The 22,834-nt window shown below is 45.7% G+C and overlaps 1 protein-coding gene across 2 annotated transcripts in view; it reads right to left on the bottom strand.

Annotated features, from left to right (window-relative positions):
* Window positions 1-4,403: 4,403 nt before the first annotated feature.
* mtss1 (MTSS I-BAR domain containing 1) overlaps window positions 4,404-22,834 on the bottom strand; it is a 65,572-nt gene continuing 47,141 nt past the window's right edge. The window contains exons 8-16 of one of the 2 annotated variants that reach the window (XM_030780016.1): window positions 16,022-16,179; window positions 15,749-15,856; window positions 15,511-15,608; window positions 12,483-12,573; window positions 8,406-8,531; window positions 8,015-8,171; window positions 6,870-6,896; window positions 5,772-6,049; window positions 4,404-5,409 (exon numbers count right to left, since the gene is read on the bottom strand). In XM_030780016.1, the coding sequence (XP_030635876.1) occupies window positions 4,708-5,409; window positions 5,772-6,049; window positions 6,870-6,896; window positions 8,015-8,171; window positions 8,406-8,531; window positions 12,483-12,573; window positions 15,511-15,608; window positions 15,749-15,856; window positions 16,022-16,179 (1,745 nt within the window). In that variant the 3' untranslated portion in view covers window positions 4,404-4,707. The remainder of the gene's footprint in view (window positions 5,410-5,771; window positions 6,050-6,869; window positions 6,897-8,014; window positions 8,172-8,405; window positions 8,532-12,482; window positions 12,574-15,510; window positions 15,609-15,748; window positions 15,857-16,021; window positions 16,180-22,834) is intronic. The other variant, XM_030780017.1, reaches the window with a different exon arrangement.

Below are 22,834 nucleotides of genomic sequence, written 5' to 3'. Positions count from 1 at the left end.
AGAGCATCGAAAAATTCGGTTAGTTGGTGCAATCGCAGTGTAATAGCTAACGGCATTCAGGCCAGATGAGCTCACCGGATCACCGTTACAGACACAGAATTCCCCCGAGAGCCCACCCCCGGCACCGAATGCTGTGTCATGGTGTACGAGCTTCTGAATACATCCGAGTTTGGATGATTAAGGATGACTCATTCTATTAAATAAACTGTGACCCTGAAAGGAAATTATGGTTGTTATTTGATGTTTATCAGTGTAATGATTGTTATATATTTGTGTGTATGTGTGTGTTTTAAAGGAAATTCAACATTAATTTTGTCTATGCATGAAAAAAATAAAAAACTAAAAAGAAAAAAACCCAACAAAAAAAGATTTTGACCAACACTTCTCATGGCCCATACAAAAGCAAGGCCAGAGATGTTTCTACAATGACTACAATAAAGAATCAATTTACTCCTCCTCATTAGACAAAAATAAAGACTTCTTACACAGAATGAACTTTAAACATTACTTTATTTTTCCAAACCCACATTCCTGTTTGTTTTAAGGCTTCAGCTGTACTACACAGACAGAGAGAAGATGATCAGCATAGAACACAGACCATTTACAGTGAGAGATCAACTCTCTTTGGAGATCAGAAGCAAGACACTCGCTGCTCCCTGGATCGCTACACACACACACACACACACACACACACACACACACACACACACACACACCACACACACTCAGAAAGCAACATAGCTTTTCCCTCTGCCAACTTTTCATATCTTTCTCATTCAGTGTATTGCTGTTAAGAGCGAATCCATTCCACACCTTCCCCTGTGCCACCCACATTAGCATCACAGTGAAAAAGGGAAAGAAAAAAATGACAATAACATAATTATGTTCTCTAACAAAAATCACATAAGCACTTCGCAGGGACTGGTTGGCTGGGAAAGAATAGAATCTCTGTCAGTTCTTATAAACTGGGTAACCAACAAACCACATGCAGTCAAATAAAAGCCATAAGAGATGGAGGGACTTCCCCTGCGTGGGGAGACTGATTCACTCCACACTCACCTCACTCCTGTTTGTCATATATTGGTCAGCCACTGGACATGAAACGCAAAACTCTACAGGCGAGTCTGACTGTAAAACTCTAACCATCATGACTCACCTCACACAAATGATTAGGGCCCTTCACAGTCAGGGCTGTGGCCCTCTGTGTATGTGTGTGTGTCTCTGTGTGTGTGTGGGGGTTCTGTCAGGTGGTACCATTAGTCCTGATGACAGCGGTTGTCCTGTTCTCTCCCTCAGAGAGAACATCGAAGCCCTGAATACAACAAAGAACCCCACATGACAGGTACTGATATTACTGTTGTACACTGTAGAGAACCCTACATGACAGGTACTGATATTACTGTTGTACACTGTAGAGAACCCTACATGACAGGTACTGATATTACTGTTGCACACTGTAGAGAACCCCACATAACAGGTACTGATGTTACTGTTGTACACTGTGGAGAACCCTCTGACACCCATTCCCTTCCCCCAAAAAACTAGACAACTCTGTCTGACCGGTACTAACCACATGGTTCTATCCCATCTCACAGCCCTAACAGAAGTCTTGGGCGGGGCGGGGAGGGGTGGGGAGGGGGTGGTTTCAGGCTTACTGTAAAGCTTTAAGAGGCCAGCAGAGCAGCAGTGTCCGACTCATTAGCTTGGTGCTGAAAGCCATTCTACTTAATCCTGGCCAATCTCACCCACCTCAAACCATAACCACAAACCCACACCTGTCCCTAACCGAAACCACCTGGGAAAAAGCGTAGTTCCGGACAGCGGCAACAAAATGGGAAGAAAGGTAAAGTGAGTGTAGCTGTTGAGGAAGGCTAGTCACAGCTTAGGCTGTTGTATTACTGCAGACAAGCAATGTGTCTGTGAATGGCCCAGTGACTGTGTTTTACTATGGAGACTGTATAAGGGAGAAAACACTCCTGTCTACAAACAAATCTACTTTAAAACACTGCAAAGCTTCAAGATGAAGAAACTGAAAAGCACAAAGCAAAATAAAAATATGACAAAAAACAAATAACCTCCATGAGAATACAAACAGTAAATCAGTAATCAGTCACAATATTGTTGTCCTGAGCTGGTTCTCTTGGGCGTTTAAGGCTTCCCACAGCTAATCTCTAACACACACACACACACACACACTCATTTGCACTCGTGCCTCATTACAGTGAGGGAGGAGCAACACACACAAACTGATATTTGGATACGAGGCCTCACACTCAAATCTGACTGACACGGCTCCCCCCTCCACCTAAAACAGATGTGTTTGTTGACGTTGGTGGAGCTGCGTCCAGACAGGAGCAGTCAAAGGCCACTTGCCCTGTGTCCACTAATGACCTGCATTAGTTTCTACTGGACACACAGTCCAGCCAAAGGCAGCTATGCAGAACACACACATCTGTCAGTACAAGCTTTAGAGCCAGCTGCTCTTCTCCCCTCTCTGACACACTAACCTCACCTGCTTCAAAGTGACACAGATCATCCATGCAATCCCACATATGCAGAGCTTTAGAAAAGGGAGACGGCTTTCAAAGTTTGGTATGACAGAAAAGAAAACCCAACACCATTTTCTGTCCGTTTATCTTTTAAGACTACATTTTATGTTTATAGGCACTGGGAAAGTGAGGAAGCAGTCTGGCTGAGATGGCACTGGACCTCTTTAGAAGTCCCAGCACATCCAAACTACAGTCCTCCATCTCCCCACATGACAGCCATCACGGCCAGGGCGGAGCTACACATCCAAACTACAGTCCTCCATCTCCCCACATGACAGCCATCACGGCCAGGGCGGAGCTACACATCCAAACTACAGTCCTCCATCTCCCCACATGACAGCCATCATGGCCAGGGCGGAGCTACACATCCAAACTACAGTCCTCCATCTCCCCACATGACAGCCATCACGGCCAGGGCGGAGCTACACATCCAAACTACAGTCCTCCATCTCCCCACATGACAGCCATCACGGTATGGTTTGGGTTTACAGAGGAGGAGCGAGGGCAAGCGGTTCAATAAGAAGAGAGCTTTCTCTTATGTTCGCTCTCTCTTTTCCATTCAGCAGGTCTAACCGGTGTGTTTGTGTGTGTGTGTATGTGTGAGTGTGTGAGTGTGTGCGCGTGTGCGTGCGCACTTCTGGAGGAGGAGAGACTTTGCCTTCACCCCTGCCTCCCCAAACACTGTACCTCAACACACCTAAACACACTCACAAAACATTTGACTGAAAAGACAGCTCTGCTTATGGAGGTGAACTCGTTTGCACAGGATAAAATTCTTAAGGTGGAAAAAAGTCTTAATATAACATCAGATTTCTCATCCAATATATTGAAGTAAAACAGTACAACAAATTTTTGACCAACAATCAGTTGTTTTCTGATCTGAGAAACTACAATTCTCTTCTGGGGGAGAAACATCCAGACCATTACTAGTGATACAAATACTGTCTCCCCCTCAAAAACAAAGAACAAACAACAAAACAAAGGGAAGATCCACTGACTCATTATCTGATAAAAAACATTATTAAGTGTGTAACATTTGTCAAACAACACAATGAAACGCTCCCTCTTTGAAAGGCTCTACTACTCCACACCGTAAAGGCTTTGTCAAAGCCCGCTCTGGATGAATGCTGAAGCTCCAAGGCCTTGTTTGGCCAGTAATGGAGGACAGAGGAGAAAGACTGAGAGGAGAGAAAAGCAAAACTGACAGTATAAACAGCCTGAAGACACACAGGGTCACGCAGCTTAATTACAATCTTTCCAACAAAAATAATAAAACAATAATTAAAAAAATTACATTAAGAAGCAATTCCAGCTGATACACTGTCTCTGTTTGTTCACACATCACCAGCTTCTGTTGTTTCACTTCTGCTCGTTGGCTCACTCAGTATCTCAGAAACTCAGTATCTCAGTATCCGTTTCTCTCCTTTTGCTCCGTTGCTCTGGGAGGTGCAGAGGGAGTTGGGTTGGAGGCAGTAAAACAGTCCCTGGTTACCCTGCGGTAAATCCTCTTTATAAAAATAGACCACTAGGATCAGAAGGTTTGTGCTGTTTCCTCTAACAAAACAACACCATTCAATAAAGAGCTCCTGATGCTCGGCTAATATATATAGAGATATATATATATATATATATGTATGTATGTATGTATGTATGTATGTATGTATGTATGCGTCGCTGTCCTGTCGGTTTCATATCTAATCTGGAGAGTACAATAAGACAAGGCCACAAAGCCTATTTATCTCAATATAAACAAACAACTATAATACAGAGATTTTAAGCCCCAATCTTCTAAATGTATATATATATATATATATATATATATATATATATATATGTTTATGTATATTATGTATATATCCTTGAATTAACATGTTTAAATTACGTAGAGGCAACATTCACATGGATGATCCATTGTCTGAGGAATTTACTGAACAACGGTACCAAATACACACAGTGCATTTTGCAAAAGAGAAAAAACAACACAAAAAAAAATCCTCTCTCACAATCATTCTGACCAATGTCTTAATCAGCACAGGAGTGCTGGGAAGGCTAACATCCAGAGAAAAAAGACCAAGGCTTTGGGGGGTGGGGTGGGGGGAGATGACACAGTGGGTGTCAGTTGAGATGGTTGGGGGTGGGGTGGGTGACACCGTGGGTGTCAGTTGAGGTGGTTGGGGGTGATGAGTGGAGCGGAGCGGTCGTTGGTAATCGTCCGACGCAGTTTTATGCCCCTTCGAATCATGGTCAGCATGTCGCCCCCCTCGCTGTGATTGCCAGGAGGCCCCAGGACGTCCGGCTGGGTCTGCGGGGGCCGCTGGGCAGGGTGGCACTGCCCGCTGGCGACAGAGGCGTTGGCACTGTGAAGCATTTGCCCAGGCTGCTGGAGTGGCGGTCGGTGTTCCTGACGTAGTTGCTGATGGAGCTGGATCTGCTGCTGCTGTAGCTGATGTTGGTGTAGCTGTTGTTGGTGTTGTTGTTGGTATTGTTGTTGATGCAGTTGTTGTTGTTGTTGTTGTTGCAGTTGTTGTTGTTGTTGTTGTTGCTGGGCCTGTAGACACTGTTGCTGAAACTGCCTCTGCTGATGCTGATGTAGGGCATACTGCTGCTGCTTGCTCATCTGATACAGCTGATCTGTGCTGCCTAGCGCCTGCTGTCCGGGAAACAGAGCGAAGTAGGACGGGGAGACGGCGCTGAGACTCTGTGTGGAGGTGCAGAGGTTGTGTTTGGCGTGGGCCAGGTCTGACACCACCCTCCCACCCAGCGCCGTGGGCGGAGGGCACAGTATCTCATCACTCCCTCCGTTCCCTGTGCCCAGCTCTGCCGGAATACCTGCCGTGGATGTGGAAGGCTTCAGGGGCACCTGCACGCAGGGAATAAAACATGTTTTCGTTCACTTCACATTCAGTCTGCCAATCAAACATGTCTTCGTTCATTTCACATTCAGTCTTCCATCCTTTTATCTTTTCAGTGTTACAGGTGTTCTGCCAACAAAACTTGTCAAACAGACGCTTACCTACAGGAAACAAAAATTTATTGTATGTTCTCTATACATAGCACATGATCCTATCAATCGCATATAAGTGATAATACAACACCATATAGCCTACAGTGTCCACAGAGTCTTTCATAAAACAGCTTTTCCTTCCCAGCACTTAAAGCCAATGAGGCGTCCTGAACCTGAGAGAAGACTGATCAGGTGCGGAGTTGCGGACAGAGCCTTACCTGTGGAGTGCTGATGGGTATGGGAACTCCTCCACTGATGGTGCCGCGGCGGAAGTTGGGTTTACTAGAAGGTTTGCGGCGGATGGTAGCAGTGTGCTGCTGATGTGCCAGCGGCTCAGGGTCGGCCAATAGGCTGACGGTGGAGGCGGGGCGTTTGGTCTGGAACATCTTGCGATAGTTCAGGCTCAGGTCGCTGTTGCGTGGGATGGTGGAGGACTTGTCGAAATCTGGATGGCTGTCGACTTCGTCCCCTCCGTGGAGCGAGATGTAGTCATAATCTGAGAGGAAAAGAAACAGGGAGAGAAGACTTCATGTCTGCTTCCAACTGATTAATTAATTACTAAAGCTTAAAGCCAATGAAAATGCAAACGACCCAACAGTAAGAACTACAAATAAAACTCAAATGTCAGGCTTCAATACATGGACATGAAAAGCAGCGTCTAGTGAAGTGTGTAGAGTTGGGCTGAACATGGGGCAGCATACAACAGAAGTGTGTTACTCTCTAACAGCACTGAAGGACGTCCCCATACTAAACGACAGGTTTGCTCTGAAAACCTAACCACACCAGCAGTCAGGAACCCTCTGACAGACAACAAGAGCAGCAAACATCCATTAAACCATATATGCCTTTCAGAGAAAGGGGAATGTGTCTGTTTGTTCTAAACAGGCACATGGAAAATGTGACCCCTGTTGTGTCCTGGCCATTGTGAGAAGACATACACTTTGAAAGCATTAGCTATGATTTACCCAGCTCCATCAGTGAGAATGATTTACAAACAAATGGAAACACCTGTATTGTAGCTATCTCCTCCACTGACACACTGTTCTTGTTTCCCAAAAGTTCTCTCTATAACACACACACACACGAACACGCCTGCGCTCGCACACCCACACACAATTTCCCACTCTGTTACAAAGATACCCAATTCTATGCTTTGACACACAGACACAGACACACACACACACACACAGACACTCTTCCACTGTCAGTCCATACTGTGTCTAGGTGAAAAGATGGCTTTGTTTTTTGATGTTTACTGGCGAGCAGGACAGGCAGAAAAAACAGAGTACTCCAGACAGGAATGTTTTGAAACCTACCATAAAGAGGTGGCTCTTTCTTTACCGCTGAAAAAGAACAATAAAGGACGTTTAACTTGTATACAGGAAACCACAACCAGATTATGGGCACTAATCTGGTCTGAGATTTGTGGGCACAGGTCAAACTTCCAGGCAGATTGGAGGATGCATGTGTTTGACACTCACACACAAACCTCTGACTAAATTATGGCCCGGTCTCAATTATACTGATGTCAGTTGTGCAAACTCATATCAAATACAAAAAAGGAAAAAGAAAGAAAGAAAACAGAAACGTTGCATGAGATTTCAGGAAGAAAGAGTGAGGGCAAGGGGTGCAGGGAGTGGACCGGCATTCTGACAGCCGTGTATGAATAAGCCTCAATGAGTAACTAATACACTCACACGTACACACACATACACACGCACACAAACACGCACAAAACACACGCACACACTCACTCATACATACGCAAACACACTCACACACGTTCTCACTCACTAAGTTGTTGTAGACATCAACAAACAGTGAGATATTTACAGAGATGTGTGTGTGTTTGTGTGTATTTCATACATTTAGATGTGTGTGTGTGTGTGTTCGTATATGACTATGTTCATTGAGTTAAAGCTAAAGGCAGAATAGCTCTCCTTATAGGAGCAAGTGCTTAAAAAGACAGCACATAATGAATGGATGAGAAAGTGAATAAATGAATGAGCTGTTGGTTGGCACTGACAGAGACAGACTTCAGGCTGGACTAGGGAGAGAACGGTGTCAAAACAAACCCTACGTCTTCATGTCTACAGATGGATGCTTCTGTGTTAGACACATCTACCAGTGAGCAAACACAAACAGCCAGCAGCTTTGGCTCCAACCACATAATTCATTCAGCATGCAGAAAAACATGGACAAATCAAAGGAAATGAACAGACACACACCTGTTTAACTCAGACACACAGCACAGACACCATGCACTGTGCAGTGAAGTATTCCAAACCTATCTCAATTATCCTATTGCAACCCAATTCCATATAATGCCTATGCATGTGTGTGTGTTTGCTTCTGTGCATGCATGTGTATGTGTTGAAAGTGTGGGAGTGTGTGTGCGCGTGCGTTTATAGGTGTATGAGCGTGTATGTGTTTATAGGTGTATGTGTGCGTGCGTACTCACCGTGGTGAGAGGGAATCGTGTCCTCGGAGCAGGATGGGGTGGTAGTTTGCGTGCTATAGCCACTGGAGCAGTGCAGGGAATCTCGACTGGTCCTGGGAGCCTCTGAGTTCAGTCCTCCACCCAGAGTGAGAGCCAGCTGCTCTCTGGCAGACTGTGGCTATACACACCACAGACAACAAAACACAGGCTGCTCAGTCAGCACTCATTCCCTGTGTGTGCGCGCACGTGTATGTGTGAGCATGTGGGTGTGTGCATATGTGTGTGTGTTTGGGCGTATGTGTGTGTGTGTGTGCACGCACGCACATATGTGTGACCGTATGTGTGTGTGTGTGCATATGTGTGTAGGTGTGTGTGTTTGGGCGTATGTGTGTGTATGTGTGTGTACATGTACCTTGCTGGAGGAGGTGGAGAGGGTTCGTGTCCGTTCTCCATGCTGGTTGTAGGCGCTGTAAGGGGGAGGTTTGGCAGTGCCGTTCTCTGTGCCTGAGGCAGTCTGACTGTTAGCACCACTCTGCTCCTAAAACACACACACACACACACACATCTCAGCCAAATCTTTCCCTGTTTACACACGCTACTGCTTTTCCCATGGGGATTCTGCCAAATATCGACCGTGTAAAGACAGACCACAGGAGCAAATTATTCCTCTTTCATCCAATAACAGTTACAGAAACAGGTTGTTGTTATCTCCACTAACAGTCACCAATGCTCTACAGATGGCAGCTAAGTGAGCTGGCACACGACTGTAACAAAATGATCACTACGGAGACAATGCTAAAATCTGTGGTAATTGTTGAGATTTCCTGTGGGATGGTAAATGCTGCTGCTGTGCACACAGAGAGAGGTTTTGTGTAATGATAGAGAGCTCAGGATAGCTCAGGTTTAACACAGATCACCACTCCACAGAGGAGACCTCTGCAGGATGGCAGTACGTCAGAGAAGGCCGTCAGTGGCTGGTATCAGTGGCTGTTGTCAGTGGCTGTTGTCAGTGGCTGTTGTCAGTGGCTGTTGTCAGTGGCTGTTGTCAGTGGCCTTTGTCAGTGGCCTTTGTCAATTCTTTGGGTAAAGAGTTAACTTTGCTGATGAGACGTGAATTGCCTACACAACACACTGTTGTTAAAGAAACTCTTAAGTCTTATCTCCCCAAAAACTAATATTTTGTGGCCTAACCCTCCACTGGAGAAAATTCATGGGAACACTGTCTCCTAAACAGTGTGTGCCAGCAAGCTAAGCCATGCTTTGGATTTACACATGCAGTCAGAGAGAGAAGGCACACGATAAGCACTAACCATTACACAGACAAAAGGCAGGACAGCAATGTGAGGCTGTGTACAAAAAAAAAAAAAAAAAGTACACTATCAATATACACAGAGGTGACTCAGATCAGTTAGACTAACCACTCATAACATTTACCATGGCTGAGACTGGATGTGACTTTGCATTTGAGAATTTAGACTGTGTAATGTGGATTTGGATCAGACAAGGATTTCAAAGTGAGCTGATGAAATGAACAGGTGGCAAACAGCTGAGGTGGATCAGAAGGACTTTCCCAACATTAGTTTCTAGTTTTAGTTTATAATGATCATGATCCGCTGAAATTCCTAAACCGCATGTATAATGCTAACCAAAGGTTGATGCTGTTGGATTTTCTTGCGATTTTACTAGTAAAGGAACCGGAGCAAAGCTTTATTTGGTGGTGGTGGAATCCGGCAGCATGTCTGCCTGCGCTGAAGCTTAACTCAGAGAACTGTTACCGTGATCGGCCTTTTATACCATGAAGCAAACAGACAATAGGTGTACAACGTTGCTTGATGCAAATCAGACTCTTGGTGTTAATGCTAAATTCCCCTTTTGTCTGTGATGGCTGTCATTTGCCCATTACTGGTGGTATTTTGCCTTAATCAGTTGCTCTTGGCTCCAACAGTAACGCGGCGCCAGAGGTGTGAGGCTTTCTTTGTATCTATGGTAATAAGACCATCAGGTTAAACAGTTCTCTTATCCTGAACCATGTCTGTTCAGATGTTACTATAATCTTACAATGCGCTGGATGTATATATGTACATGTTCTCTGCGTGGATTGCAATACAGAATTGTGTGCAGTAAAATATCAGTTTTTGCTGGACACTTGCAGGTATGGTACGGAATATATTAATTCTTCCCATTATGTTATAGCCTACCTTACCTATAACCTCTTGAATAATGGAACTGCTTGAGTTGTATGGCTTTGTGCCGCTCCAACCTATGAGCTGCATGCACAGTGACTACCAGTGGTGGTTGGGTTATCTCTGTGTTTTTCTTTGTTGACAGTTCTCTTGTGGCGACCAGTCACCATTTTGGGGTGGGGGCGTTACGTTCCCCAGTCCTGGTGGCCACCTAAATAATAGCAGCTAGGTAGCACTGACAACCCCTACTGGTGGCGATTATGTTTTTGTTTGTTTTGTTTTGGTATTTTCTAACCTGTTGATTAGCAGACTTGGGGCACCTGAAACCTGTGGGACGAGCCTATTTGTAGACCCTCCTGGCACCATTCCGGCGAGACGCGCATGGGTGTTCTAGTGGATACGGGTCCATCCCAGCTCAGTGTGATTGTGTACCCGCTTCGCTTCCTCAACTCGCTTTCTTAATCCTTTGTCTATATGTTTTGGATAATAAAAACCCCTAGACTTAGAACTGTTATCGTGTGCGTCTCCCCTTTTATGCTACGAGCTGGTGACAGGCCATAACAACAGGACACATACAGGATTATGAAGACAGCTCTGCATACTGCTATAAACATATAAACACACAGGCATACAGCACTATGTACATATACACCCAGTCATACAGCTTTACACACATAAACACACACAGTCACACAGCTCCACACACAGTCACACAGCTCCACACACATACATATACACACACACACACACACACACACAGACAGTCATACAGCTCTACACACACACACACAGTCACACAGCTCCACACGCATACATACACACACACAGACACAGTCATACAGCTCTACATACATATACACTGTCATACAGCTCTAACCCAACACACACACACACACACACACAGCTCTACACACACAGTCACACAGCTCCACACACATACACACACACACACACACACACACACAGACAGTCATACAGCTCTACATACATATACACAGTCATACAGCTCTAACCCAACACACACACACACACACACACACACACACACACACACACACAGAGCTCTACACACAAAGTCATACAGCTCTACACACACACACACAGTCATACAGCTCTACACACACACACACAGTCATACAGCTCTACACACACACACACATACACACACACACACACATACACACACACACACAGTCATACAGCTCTACACACACACACACAGTCATACAGCTCTACACACACACACACACACACAGTCATACAGCTCTACACACACACACACACAGTCATACAGCTCTACACAGACACACACACACACACAGTCATACAGCTCTACACACACACACACAGTCATACAGCTCTACACAGACACACACACACACACACAGTCATACAGCTCTACACCACAGGATGGTGTGTGTGCTCACTACTGGTGTGTAAGGATGGTGTGTGTGCTCACTACAGGTGTGTAAGGATGGTGTGTGTGCTCACTACAGGTGTGTAAGGATGGTGTGTGTGCTCACTACAGGTGTGTAAGGATGGTGTGTGTGCTCACTACAGGTGTGTAAGGATGGTGTGTGTGCTCACTACAGGTGTGTAAGGATGGTGTGTGTGCTCACTACAGGGGTGTAAGGATGGTGTGTGTGCTCACTACAGGGGTGTAAGGATGGTGTGTGTGCTCACTACAGGTGTGTAAGGATGGTGTGTGTGCTCACTACAGGTGTGTAAGGATGGTGTGTGTGCTCACTACAGGTGTGTAAGGATGGTGTGTGTGCTCACTACAGGGGTGTAAGGATGGTGTGTGTGCTCACTACAGGTGTGTAAGGATGGTGTGTGTGCTCACTACAGGTGTGTAAGGATGGTGTGTGTGCTCACTACAGGTGTGTAAGGATGGTGTGTGTGCTCACTACAGGGGTGTAAGGATGGTGTGTGTGCTCACTACAGGTGTGTAAGGATGGTGTGTGTGCTCACTACAGGTGTGTAAGGATGGTGTGTGTGCTCACTACAGGTGTGTAAGGATGGTGTGTGTGCTCACTACAGGTGTGTAAGGATGGGTTAAATGCGGTGGTGTGCAAGATCACAGAGATGTGAAATTTGTATGCACGCATGAGTCTATTTGTGTATGGGTGTGCATGTGTGTGTTTCTATGAGTATATTTGTGTGTGCGAGTGCATGTTTGTATGAGTATATTTGTGCATGTGTGTGTTTGTATGAGTATATTTGTGCATGTGTGTGTTTGTATGAGTATATTTGTGCATGTGTGTGTTTGTATGAGTATATTTGTTTGCGTGCATACGTAAACATACTTGTCCTGTCTCTGGGACACGCAGGTGAAGCCCGTCAACGGCACTGGAGATAGAGTCCAGAGAAGGAACATGTCGCACTGAGGTATAATTGCTGACAGACAGAGAGAGAGAGAGAGAGAGAGAGAGAGAAAGAGAGAGAGAGAGAGAGAGAGATTAAACTACAGTACAGACACTTTGTTTCCTACACACTTGTTTTATCATGTTCTTGACTACTAATGCATATGTCAAACTCCACACGTACACGGCAGCCTCTGTTGGGCCAGTATATCACAAAGAACCTGAATGAGTGCTGGGCCTTACTAAGAGTACTAACTGCTTCAGTGAACTACATTACCCAGAGAGCCATGGGCACACAGAAAACGAATTGTAGCGGACACCAATAAGGTGGGGTGCTCATTTCCGTCTATCAAAATCCCACCTGGACAACGCTCACACAAACCCAGAGTGACCCATGATGGTCAGAGTACAGGGAACTGTGGGAGAACTGGACATTCCTCCAAACAGAGAATCACACCTCACACAGACAGGTTTAAAGACACAAAGCAGCGGCCATCAGCCAACGCTTCAGCTGCCATGTCCTGCGAGAGACTTGAAATAAAGCATAGTTCACTCTGAGACTGCCCTCTTGTGGAAGTCAGGAGAGCTGGTATTAGTGGAGCTGAGAAAGAGAGACCTGCAGTATGATTTGGGTGCATTTGACTTCACTAAGGGTGCGCTGAGTTGTGAGTTGGAGGCATTAAAACCTCATTCTGAGCGTTACAGTCATATGCATATGCTATTATGGAAACAGCTCCTCTAGAACAGAATGTTCTGGAAAAACTCCTCGGCTTCTGTAGCATACACAGCAGTTTGTTCTTTACACACAGAGCCGTGAAGCAGTGGTCGCGGAGAGCAAAACCGCACTGCCAGCCACAGAGAGTCACACTAACCTTTACTGCATCCACGGGTGTGTGTGTGTGTGATCCAGACAATTAAGTCTTCCATTCACCACTTATAAGCAGCAGTGCCTTTTCATTCCACATACGCACACACACGCGACATACACAGCCCACATAGAAACTCTAGAGAAACCAGCGGGTCCCTTCACATCTGGTCCTACGTGTGTGTGTGTCTTGTGGAGGCCAGGCTGTCCCTGTGTGGACAGAGCTGTGCAGTTTTCTGCATAGACCAGTCTGTCTGCTCATTCACAGATTGGTCTGACTGGAAGCCCATCTTATCTAAAGTTGAAATGTGAAGAGAACCATTACTGTGGAAGACATGAGTGTCAGGAGGAAGAGGAGAGAATGACAGCTTTTTTCCAGAGAAACACACACACACACACACACACACACACACACACATTCCAAACCAGACATCTGTTCTCTTCATCAGCCCAGTTCTTTCCATCATCCTTCATTTCCTGCCTTCTTCTCTCTTTCTCCACAGCTCCATGCATGTCAGCTGTTTCTTCAGAGCACTTATGAAAAACAGCATTTTCCATAATGGCTTCCACTAACGACAGCTCTCTTAACCCTCTTCTATTCAAAGACTGTTCTGGAACTCTAAACACTCTGTCTCCACTGTCTGACTGTACTCAACACACTGTACATTCTGTCTCCACTGTCTGACTGTACTCAACACACTGTACATTCTGTCTCCACTGTCTGACTGTACTCAACACACTGTACACTCTGTCTCCACTGTCTGACTGTACTCAACACACTATACATTCTGTCTCCACTGTCTGACTTTACTCAACACACTGTACATTCTGTCTCCACTGTCTGACTGTACTCAACACACTGTACACTCTGTCTCCACTGTCTGACTGTACTCAACACACTGTACATTCTGTCTCCACTGTCTGACTGTACTCAACACACTGTACATTCTGTCTCCACTGTCTGACTGTACTCAACACACTGTACACTCTGTCTCCACTGTCTGACTGTACTCAACACACTGTACACTCTGTCTCCACTGTCTGACTGTACTCAACACACTGTACACTCTGTCTCCACTGTCTGACTGTACTCAACACACTGTACACTCTGTCTCCACTGTCTGACTTTACTCAACACACTGTACATTCTGTCTCCACTGTCTGACTGTACTCAACACACTGTACACTCTGTCTCCACTGTCTGACTGTACTCAACACACTGTACATTCTGTCTCCACTGTCTGACTGTACTCAACACACTGTACACTCTGTCTCCACTGTCTGACTGTACTCAACACACTGTACATTCTGTCTCCACTGTCTGACTGTACTCAACACACTGTACACTCTGTCTCCACTGTCTGACTGTACTCAACACACTGTACATTCTGTCTCCACTGTCTGACTGTACTCAACACACTGTACACTCTGTCTCCACTGTCTGACTGTACTCAACACACTGTACACTCTTTCTCCACTGTCTGACTGTACTCAACACACTGTACACTCTGTCTCCACTGTCTGACTTTACTCAACACACTGTACATTCTGTCTCCACTGTCTGACTGTACTCAACACACTGTACACTCTGTCTCCACTGTCTGACTGTACTCAACACACTGTACATTCTGTCTCCACTGTCTGACTGTACTCAACACACTGTACACTCTGTCTCCACTGTCTGACTGTACTCAACACACTGTACATTCTGTCTCCACTGTCTGACTGTACTCAACACACTGTACATTCTGTCTCCACTGTCTGACTGTACTCAACACACTGTACATTCTGTCTCCACTGTCTGACTGTACTCAACACACTGTACACTCTGTCTCCACTGTCTGACTGTACTCAACACACTGTACATTCTGTCTCCACTGTCTGACTTTACTCAACACACTGTACACTCTGTCTCCACTGTCTGACTGTACTCAACACACTGTACACTCTGTCTCCACTGTCTGACTGTACTCAACACACTGTACACTCTGTCTGTATTTTTAAAGCCACAGTGTCTTTTGCTGTTGTTTTTTTTTAGCTCTCGTGGCTTGCTTAAGTTTTTTCTCCTTTGTGTGAATGGCTGTCAGGTGAGGGGTTTTCTGGCACCTGCTGATGCTGCTTTTCCGTGACAATGAGTTGCTAGGTGATGCTGGGGGTGTCTGGTAAGCATAAGTGTAGTCTGAGCCTTTGAGATCCAGGATGACCTGAGAGAGAGTGTGAAATAGAGAGAGACAGACAGACAGACAGAGAAAAGAGACTGAGCATTTAAAATTTTATTTCTGAGGCAGTTTTTCATTTGTGTAATTGCACTTCAGGATATTTTTGAAGAGAGTGTGTATATCACCTGTTCGCTGGCAGGAGGCAGTTTGTTCGGCTCTGCAGTGAGGTTGCCCAGGTCTTCAAGAATAGTCTGCAAGTGTGTAACCTCCCCAAGCATGCTGATCTCTTCATCCTGTTTCCAACACAACACAGACTTTACACACATACACACACACCCACACACAACTCACACCTCCTCAGTGACAGGTCTAATGCTTTGACTTTCCACAGGTCTTACATGCTATATTGAGACCCCAGCTGTTTGTGTGTGTGTGTGTGTGTATGACTGTGTCCTCACCAGCACAGGTTTCAGCATGCTGACGAATGAGCAGAATCGGCCCCGTTCCTCCACCAGAGCACGACACACAGCTCTCTTCTCTGTCTCCTCCAACACAGCATAGCGCGTGTTCACGTCCTGCAAAGCACTATCCAACTGCACACGCACCTCATCTTTACCTACCAGACAGACAGACACAGAGAGAGAGACACAGACAGACAGAGAGAGAGAGAGAGAGAGAGGGAGAGAGTGTGAGTAAGAGAAAGAGTGAGAGAGAGAGAGAGAGAGAGAGAGAGGGAGAGAGATTTCAGTGTGTGGGGAACACAGTCTTGTCCGCACTGAATAATGATTAAATAATTCCATAATGATCTTCTCCAGTCTGCAATGTACCCAGAACCATTAAACCTTTCATAGGCACTGGCATGCCCAGTCATAATATCATAATTAGAATAATAGAATAATTAATTACACAAATGAAATAGGGGCCATTACACTAAAAGCACATAGCACAAATTTAACATGATAAATCTTTCAAACACAAAGATTCAGAAGGGAAGTGCTGTTCAGATGCTGTTGCAAATCTTCACCACTAGGTGTCAGCGTTTGGGCCCTGACTGCAGTACTGAGGAGAACTGAGGCCGTGTCAGTGCAAGCTATAGTTACAGCAGGCTGGACAGCAGGGGGCAGTAAAGACACTGTAATGGCAGGGTAGTTATAGTTCTGGTGAGCTGTTTCTTACTCTGTCACGAGTAGTTCCCACATTCAGAGTAGACTGTCTCCAACTGAATACATTTTACAATACCTATTGACCAATCTGAATTTATTATAAAACCCCCACTAAACAAACTGAATACATTACACAATACCTACTGACCAAGGTGAATCTATTATAAAACCCTCACCAAACAAACTGAATACATTTACAATACCTATCTGAATCAATTATAGAATACCTACTAAACACCTACCAGTCTCAGCCTGAAGACTGGCCTTTTTCTGTTTTTTCACATGGGAGGCAGGTCAGACCCATGGGAGGCAGGTTGTTTTACACTGGTGCTGTTTCCATACATAGAGCACACATATAAAACCATTCCCTTCACATCCAAAGACAATTTCACACACTCTCTCTCTTTCACTCTCCCATAAAAACACATCTCATACACACACACACTCTCTCTTTCACAAACACACACACACACACAAAATCTCTCCCTCTCTCACACACATTCTTTCCCTCTCTTAGACACACTCTCTCTCACACACACCAGTGTAGTTTTTTTGTGCTGGTATCTTCCTGCTGTCAGCTGTATGTGTTTTGCGTGCAGCATAGAGGTCGTGATAGACTGATCAGAGTTTGTTTGGACCGTTTCAGGCCAAAGGCAAAGACATGTGAGAAAATTTAACACATCACATGATAAGGGCTTTCCCCCTCTGTCTCTCTCTCTCGCTCTCTCCACTACACCACTCCACATACGCAATCTCCTTCATCCCTCTCTCTCTCTCCTGTTACTTCAGAGAGGAGGAAAGAGAAGATAAAGCCACGAAAAATCCAGTGCAGTAAAAATACACTCTACTCCTGTTTTCTACATTCCACACACGGGGGGCAAACACGACAGCTGTGTGAGGGAGGTTGGGGTGGGGGATCCACCCACCAACACACCGACACACCCAGAGCATGGGGGTGTCTGACACACAGAACCCCCTGTTGACTAAGGCCTGGAGAGAAGAGAGGGAGAGAGAGAGAGAGAGAGAGAGAGAGAGAGAATCACTCTGGACTTGTAGTGCAGAGGTCATGGACTGAAAAACAAAAATTCAACTGTGAGTACACAATCACACACACACACACACACACACACACACACACTTATGGCCTGAGGTCAGTCTGCTGCTCTGGTTGGGCAGTAAGATGGTAAACTCAGAGATGTAGTTCTGTACAGATGCTGAGAGGAGAAGAGCTCAACTTCAAACCTGTCTGTCCACAGTTAACAAGGGGCATCCTTTAGACCACCAACAGGTGAAGACAGCTCCAGTGGGCCTGCCTAATGTACTGACCAAATGTGAATGGGCACGTCTAAATGCTAGCTGCAAATCAGTGGCTTTGACTAAAATGGTGAAGAGTATGTGAATGGTTTTGTGTCAAAGGGCGATGGCACATGTCTCTGTGCGTGTGTGTGTGTGTGTGTGTCTGTCTGTCTATCAGGACACCCTCGAGGGCTTACTGACCATGCTAAATGACCAGCACAATGAAGTGCCCTAATCACACACTCATTTTTTAAACTCACAGCTAGCTAGCTTTCATTTATCACATGGTTATCCAGACTTCAAAAACATGTTTCACTGCATAAAAACCCGTGGCCACTAGACTAGCACCGTTAGACCTTTTATGGCCAAACCGCTCAGACACAGGAATATGAGGAATATGAGTATATATGTGCTATAAAGCATACCCCCAACACCGCCTCTGTACATTGCCCCCAACACAACCTCTGAACATTACTGAGGAAAAGTCTGTCGTTTCTGCTCTGGGCTGTACCACACTGTGTTTTTATAACCGTGCCCACTTCTCTGTTCCCTCCCGTAATTTCAGACGACTGAGAAAAACTGAGAAAACTGAGAGTAATGTTTTATGAGAAAAGCACTGGAGCAGATTTGAATGATACTCAGATAAATTCAGAGACAAAGTCTGTTTGATAAGTCACTAAATTAGAGCAGTGTATGGTGATATTTGATGTTTCTGTCAGTGAGGTAAGTTAGAGCAGTGTATGGTAATATTTGATGTTTCAGTCCGTGAGGTAAGTTAGAGCAGGGTATGGTGATATTTGAGGTTTCAGTCCGTGAGGTAAGTTAGAGCAGGGTATGGTGATATTTGAGGTTTCAGTCAGTGAGGTAAGTTAGAGTAGTGTATGGTGATATTTGATGTTTCTGTCAGTGAGGTAAGTTAGAACAGTGTATGGTGATATTTGATGTTTCTGTCAGTGAGGTAAGTTAGAGCAGTGTATGGTGATATTTGATGTTTCTGTCAGTGAGGTAAGTTAGAGTAGTGTATGGTAATATTTGAGGTTTCAGTCCGTGAGGTAAGTTAGAGCAGTGTATGGTGATATTTGATGTTTCTGTCAGTGAGGCAAGTTAGAGCAGTGTATGGTAATATTTGAGGTTTCAGTCAGTGAGGTAAGTTAGAGTAGTGTATGGTAATATTTGAGGTTTCAGTCCGTGAGGTAAGTTAGAGCAGTGTATGGTGATATTTGATGCTTCAGTTCGTGAGGTAAGTTAGAGCAGTGTATGGTAATATTTGATGTTTCTGTCAGTGAGGTAAGTTAGAACAGTGTATGGTAATATTTGATGTTTCTGTCAGTGAGGTAAGTTAGAGCAGTGTATGGTAATATTTGATGTTTCTGTCAGTGAGGTAAGTTAGAGTAGTGTATGGTAATATTTGATGTTTCTGTCAGTGAGGTAAGTTAGAGCAGTGTATGGTAATATTTGATGTTTCTGTCAGTGAGGTAAGTTAGAGCAGTGTATGGTGATATTTGATGTTTCAGTCAGTGAGGTAAGTTAGAGTAGTGTATGGTAATATTTGAGGCTTCAGTTCGTGAGGTGAGTTAGAGTAGTGTATGGTAAACTCCTCTGGCAGACAGTGCGGTGGGCTGGCAAGACTCTGAAGATTTGGACTGATATGTAATGTGTTTGATATGTTATATAATATGTTTGAAATAGGGGGTAGAGCGACTTGGTTCTGGCAGCCTGCGGTGGGGAGTTTGACCTGGCCGTACACAAAGCCGCTGTCCCTGGGTCAGCCTGCGGTGGGGAGTTTGACCCGGCCATACACAAAGCCGCTGTCCCTGGGTCAGCCTGCGGTGGGGAGTTTGACTCGGCCGTACACACAAAGCCGCTGTCCCTGGGTCAGCCTGCGGTGGGGAGTTTGACTCGGCCGTACACACAAAGCCGCTGTCCCTGGGTCAGCCTGCGGTGGGGAGTTTGACCCGGCCGTACACACAAAGCCGCTGTCCCTGGGTCAGCCTGCGGTGGGGAGTTTGACTCGGCCGTACACACAAAGCCGCTGTCCCTGGGTCAGCCTGCGGTGGGGAGTTTGACTCGGCCGTACACACAAAGCCGCTGTCCCTGGGTCAGCCTGCGGTGGGGAGTTTGACTCGGCCGTACACACAAAGCCGCTGTCCCTGGGTCAGCCTGCGGTGGGGAGTTTGACTCGGCCGTACACACAAAGCCGCTGGCCCTGGGTCAGCCTGCGGTGGGGAGTTTGACTCGGCCGTACACACAAAGCCGCTGTCCCTGGGTCAGCCTGCGGTGGGGAGTTTGACTCGGCCGTACACACAAAGCCGCTGTCCCTGGGTCAGCCTGCGGTGGGGAGTTTGACTCGGCCGTACACACAAAGCCGCTGTCCCTGGGTCAGCCTGCGGTGGGGAGTTTGACTCGGCCGTACACACAAAGCCGCTGTCCCTGGGTCAGAGTGATCTCTGCAGAGCAGGGAAACGTGGAGAGGGGAAAGAGAGGGGGAGGGAGAGTATCCATCTCTAAGAATGTCAGCTATGAGCCAAGACATGTGAGTAAAGCACCCTACATGGTGTGTGTGTGTCTCAGTAAGAGAGAGTAAAGGAGAGAGAGGGTGTGTGTGTGAAAGAGTATGAGAGAAAGAGACTCTGTACGTGTGTGTGAGTGAGAGAGTATGAGAGAAAGAGACTCTGTACGTGTGTGTGTGTGTGTGTGTGAGTGAGAGAGTATGAGAGAAAGAGACTCCGTTCGTGTGTGTGTGTGTATGTGTGTGTGTGAGTGAGAGAAAAAAGGAAAGAGAGAGCATGCTGAATGAGAGGGGAATCTAAACCAGCAGAGCGAGGTAGACTGATACATGAGAACAGAAGGCGTGTTCTCTTCCTCTCTCCTATGTCACATCCTGTCCACACAGATCCACATCATTCAGCCAATCAGCAGCTGAATCCTACCAAAGTCATGTGACCATGCCTCTCTGACAGGAATGGTCAGTGAGGTATGCTCTAACTGTGAGGTCACACAGCAGTGTCCAGCCACTGGTCCAGTCCAGCTTTAGATCCTGACCTTTTGACTGGTCTCTTCTCTAATTGTGTTACTATGAGGGACATATGTGTGTATGTGTGTGAGCCAATCATATTCACATTGCTCAACTCAAACTGCAGGAGAGTGGGCTGAAGGGTCGGGTCAAAGGTCATTGCTGGCAGAATCCTGTGTCTGTAAAGGTTCAAAGTTTTTTTTTTTTTTTTTAAACCTGACTCCATTCACACTAAACTGCCTTTAACTCCCAGAGCAGGAAACCAAACTGTTCACACACACACACACACACACACAATGAGAGTTTCTTTCTCTCTGTGAGTAGAAGGCGGCAGTGGTTGGTTGGTAGAGTGTGTTGGGTTAGGCTGTTTTTTTCACACGTGTTCAGCTGAACCTGCATCAAAAAAGGAAGGAGCCCTGCCAAAACTAAGCAGGCGACATGGGCCCTCAGAGTTCACGCTCCAGGAGAAAGGCATAAAGTCTGACACACCGTGGACCAGGACACCGAGCCAATGAAGACAAGAGAGTTCAGCTTCTGGACTGGTGCTGAACCAACACACACGAACATGCACCTGCACACGCACAAGCACACACGCGCGCACACACACACAGCTGAGCAAACAGTTTGAATTATAAAGAAATTAATATAAATTCTTTCATTAGTGCTCTAAGACCCAGTCTACAGTGGATCAGATCCTTTTCTGGAAACTTTTGAACTGTAAGGTTGAGAAAAGGAACATCTTCAAAATCTGTGCTAAAAACCATACCCTGCTGTCATACACTGTTACCATACACTGCTGTTATACACTGTTACCATACACTGCTGTCATACACTGTTACCATACCCTGCTGTCATACACTGTTACCATACCCTGCTGTCATACACTGTTACCATACCCTGCTGTCATACACTGTTACCATACACTGCTGTCATACACTGTTACCATACCCTGCTGTCATACACTGTTACCATACACTGCTACCATACACTGCTGCCATACACTGCTGTCATACCCTGCTGTCATACCCTGCTGTCATACCCTGCTGTCATACCCTGCTGTCATACCCTGCTGTCATACACTGTTACCATACCCTGCTGTCATACACTGTTACCATACCCTGATGTTACTGCTACCATACCCTGCTGTCATACCCTGCTGTCAGGGTTTTTATGAGGGACATGAGAAGGACATGAGAGGAAAAACTCCACTGTGTTAGTGAATACATACGGCCATCCTCCTTCTTCCCTCTCTCTCTGTCTCTCATTGTGTGAATGACTGTGTGATGGATATGCTCCAATGGGCGGGGCTTTAGGCCTTCTCCATTCATCTATAATACATTACTGCCTCATTTGTTTGATTACGTAAGCCAAAGGCTGTCTGTGTTAGCTTTGGACCTGTTCCCTATTCCTTTTAGAGGAAAGAGACAGTGCGTTCCAAGACAACGCTGGGGAAATACATTCGCTCAGTGATACGGCACTTGTAAGACTAGGATGTTGGTGATTTTTGAAGGATTCATTGACACTTAGGGGTAACTGGCGTGAATGAATTGTGTCTTTGTGACATGACTGGTGTTGAATGCTGAGTAAGCATATACGTAATTCCTGGCAGGCCTCGACATCTCAGAGTACTGCAGGTGGGCTGGATGAGCACGCGCGCGCACACACACACACACACACACACACATTAACACACACATTAACAAAAACATTAACAAACACATTAACAAACACAGACACACACACACACAGACACAGACACAGACACAGACACAAACACATACACAGATGACTGGTCTAGC

Source organism: Chanos chanos, chromosome 7 (assembly GCF_902362185.1).
Source record: "Chanos chanos chromosome 7, fChaCha1.1, whole genome shotgun sequence".
NCBI lineage: Eukaryota > Metazoa > Chordata > Actinopteri > Gonorynchiformes > Chanidae > Chanos > Chanos chanos.
The sequence above is the reverse complement of the archived record's forward strand: the minus strand, read 5'-3'. Positions and strand labels throughout refer to the sequence as shown.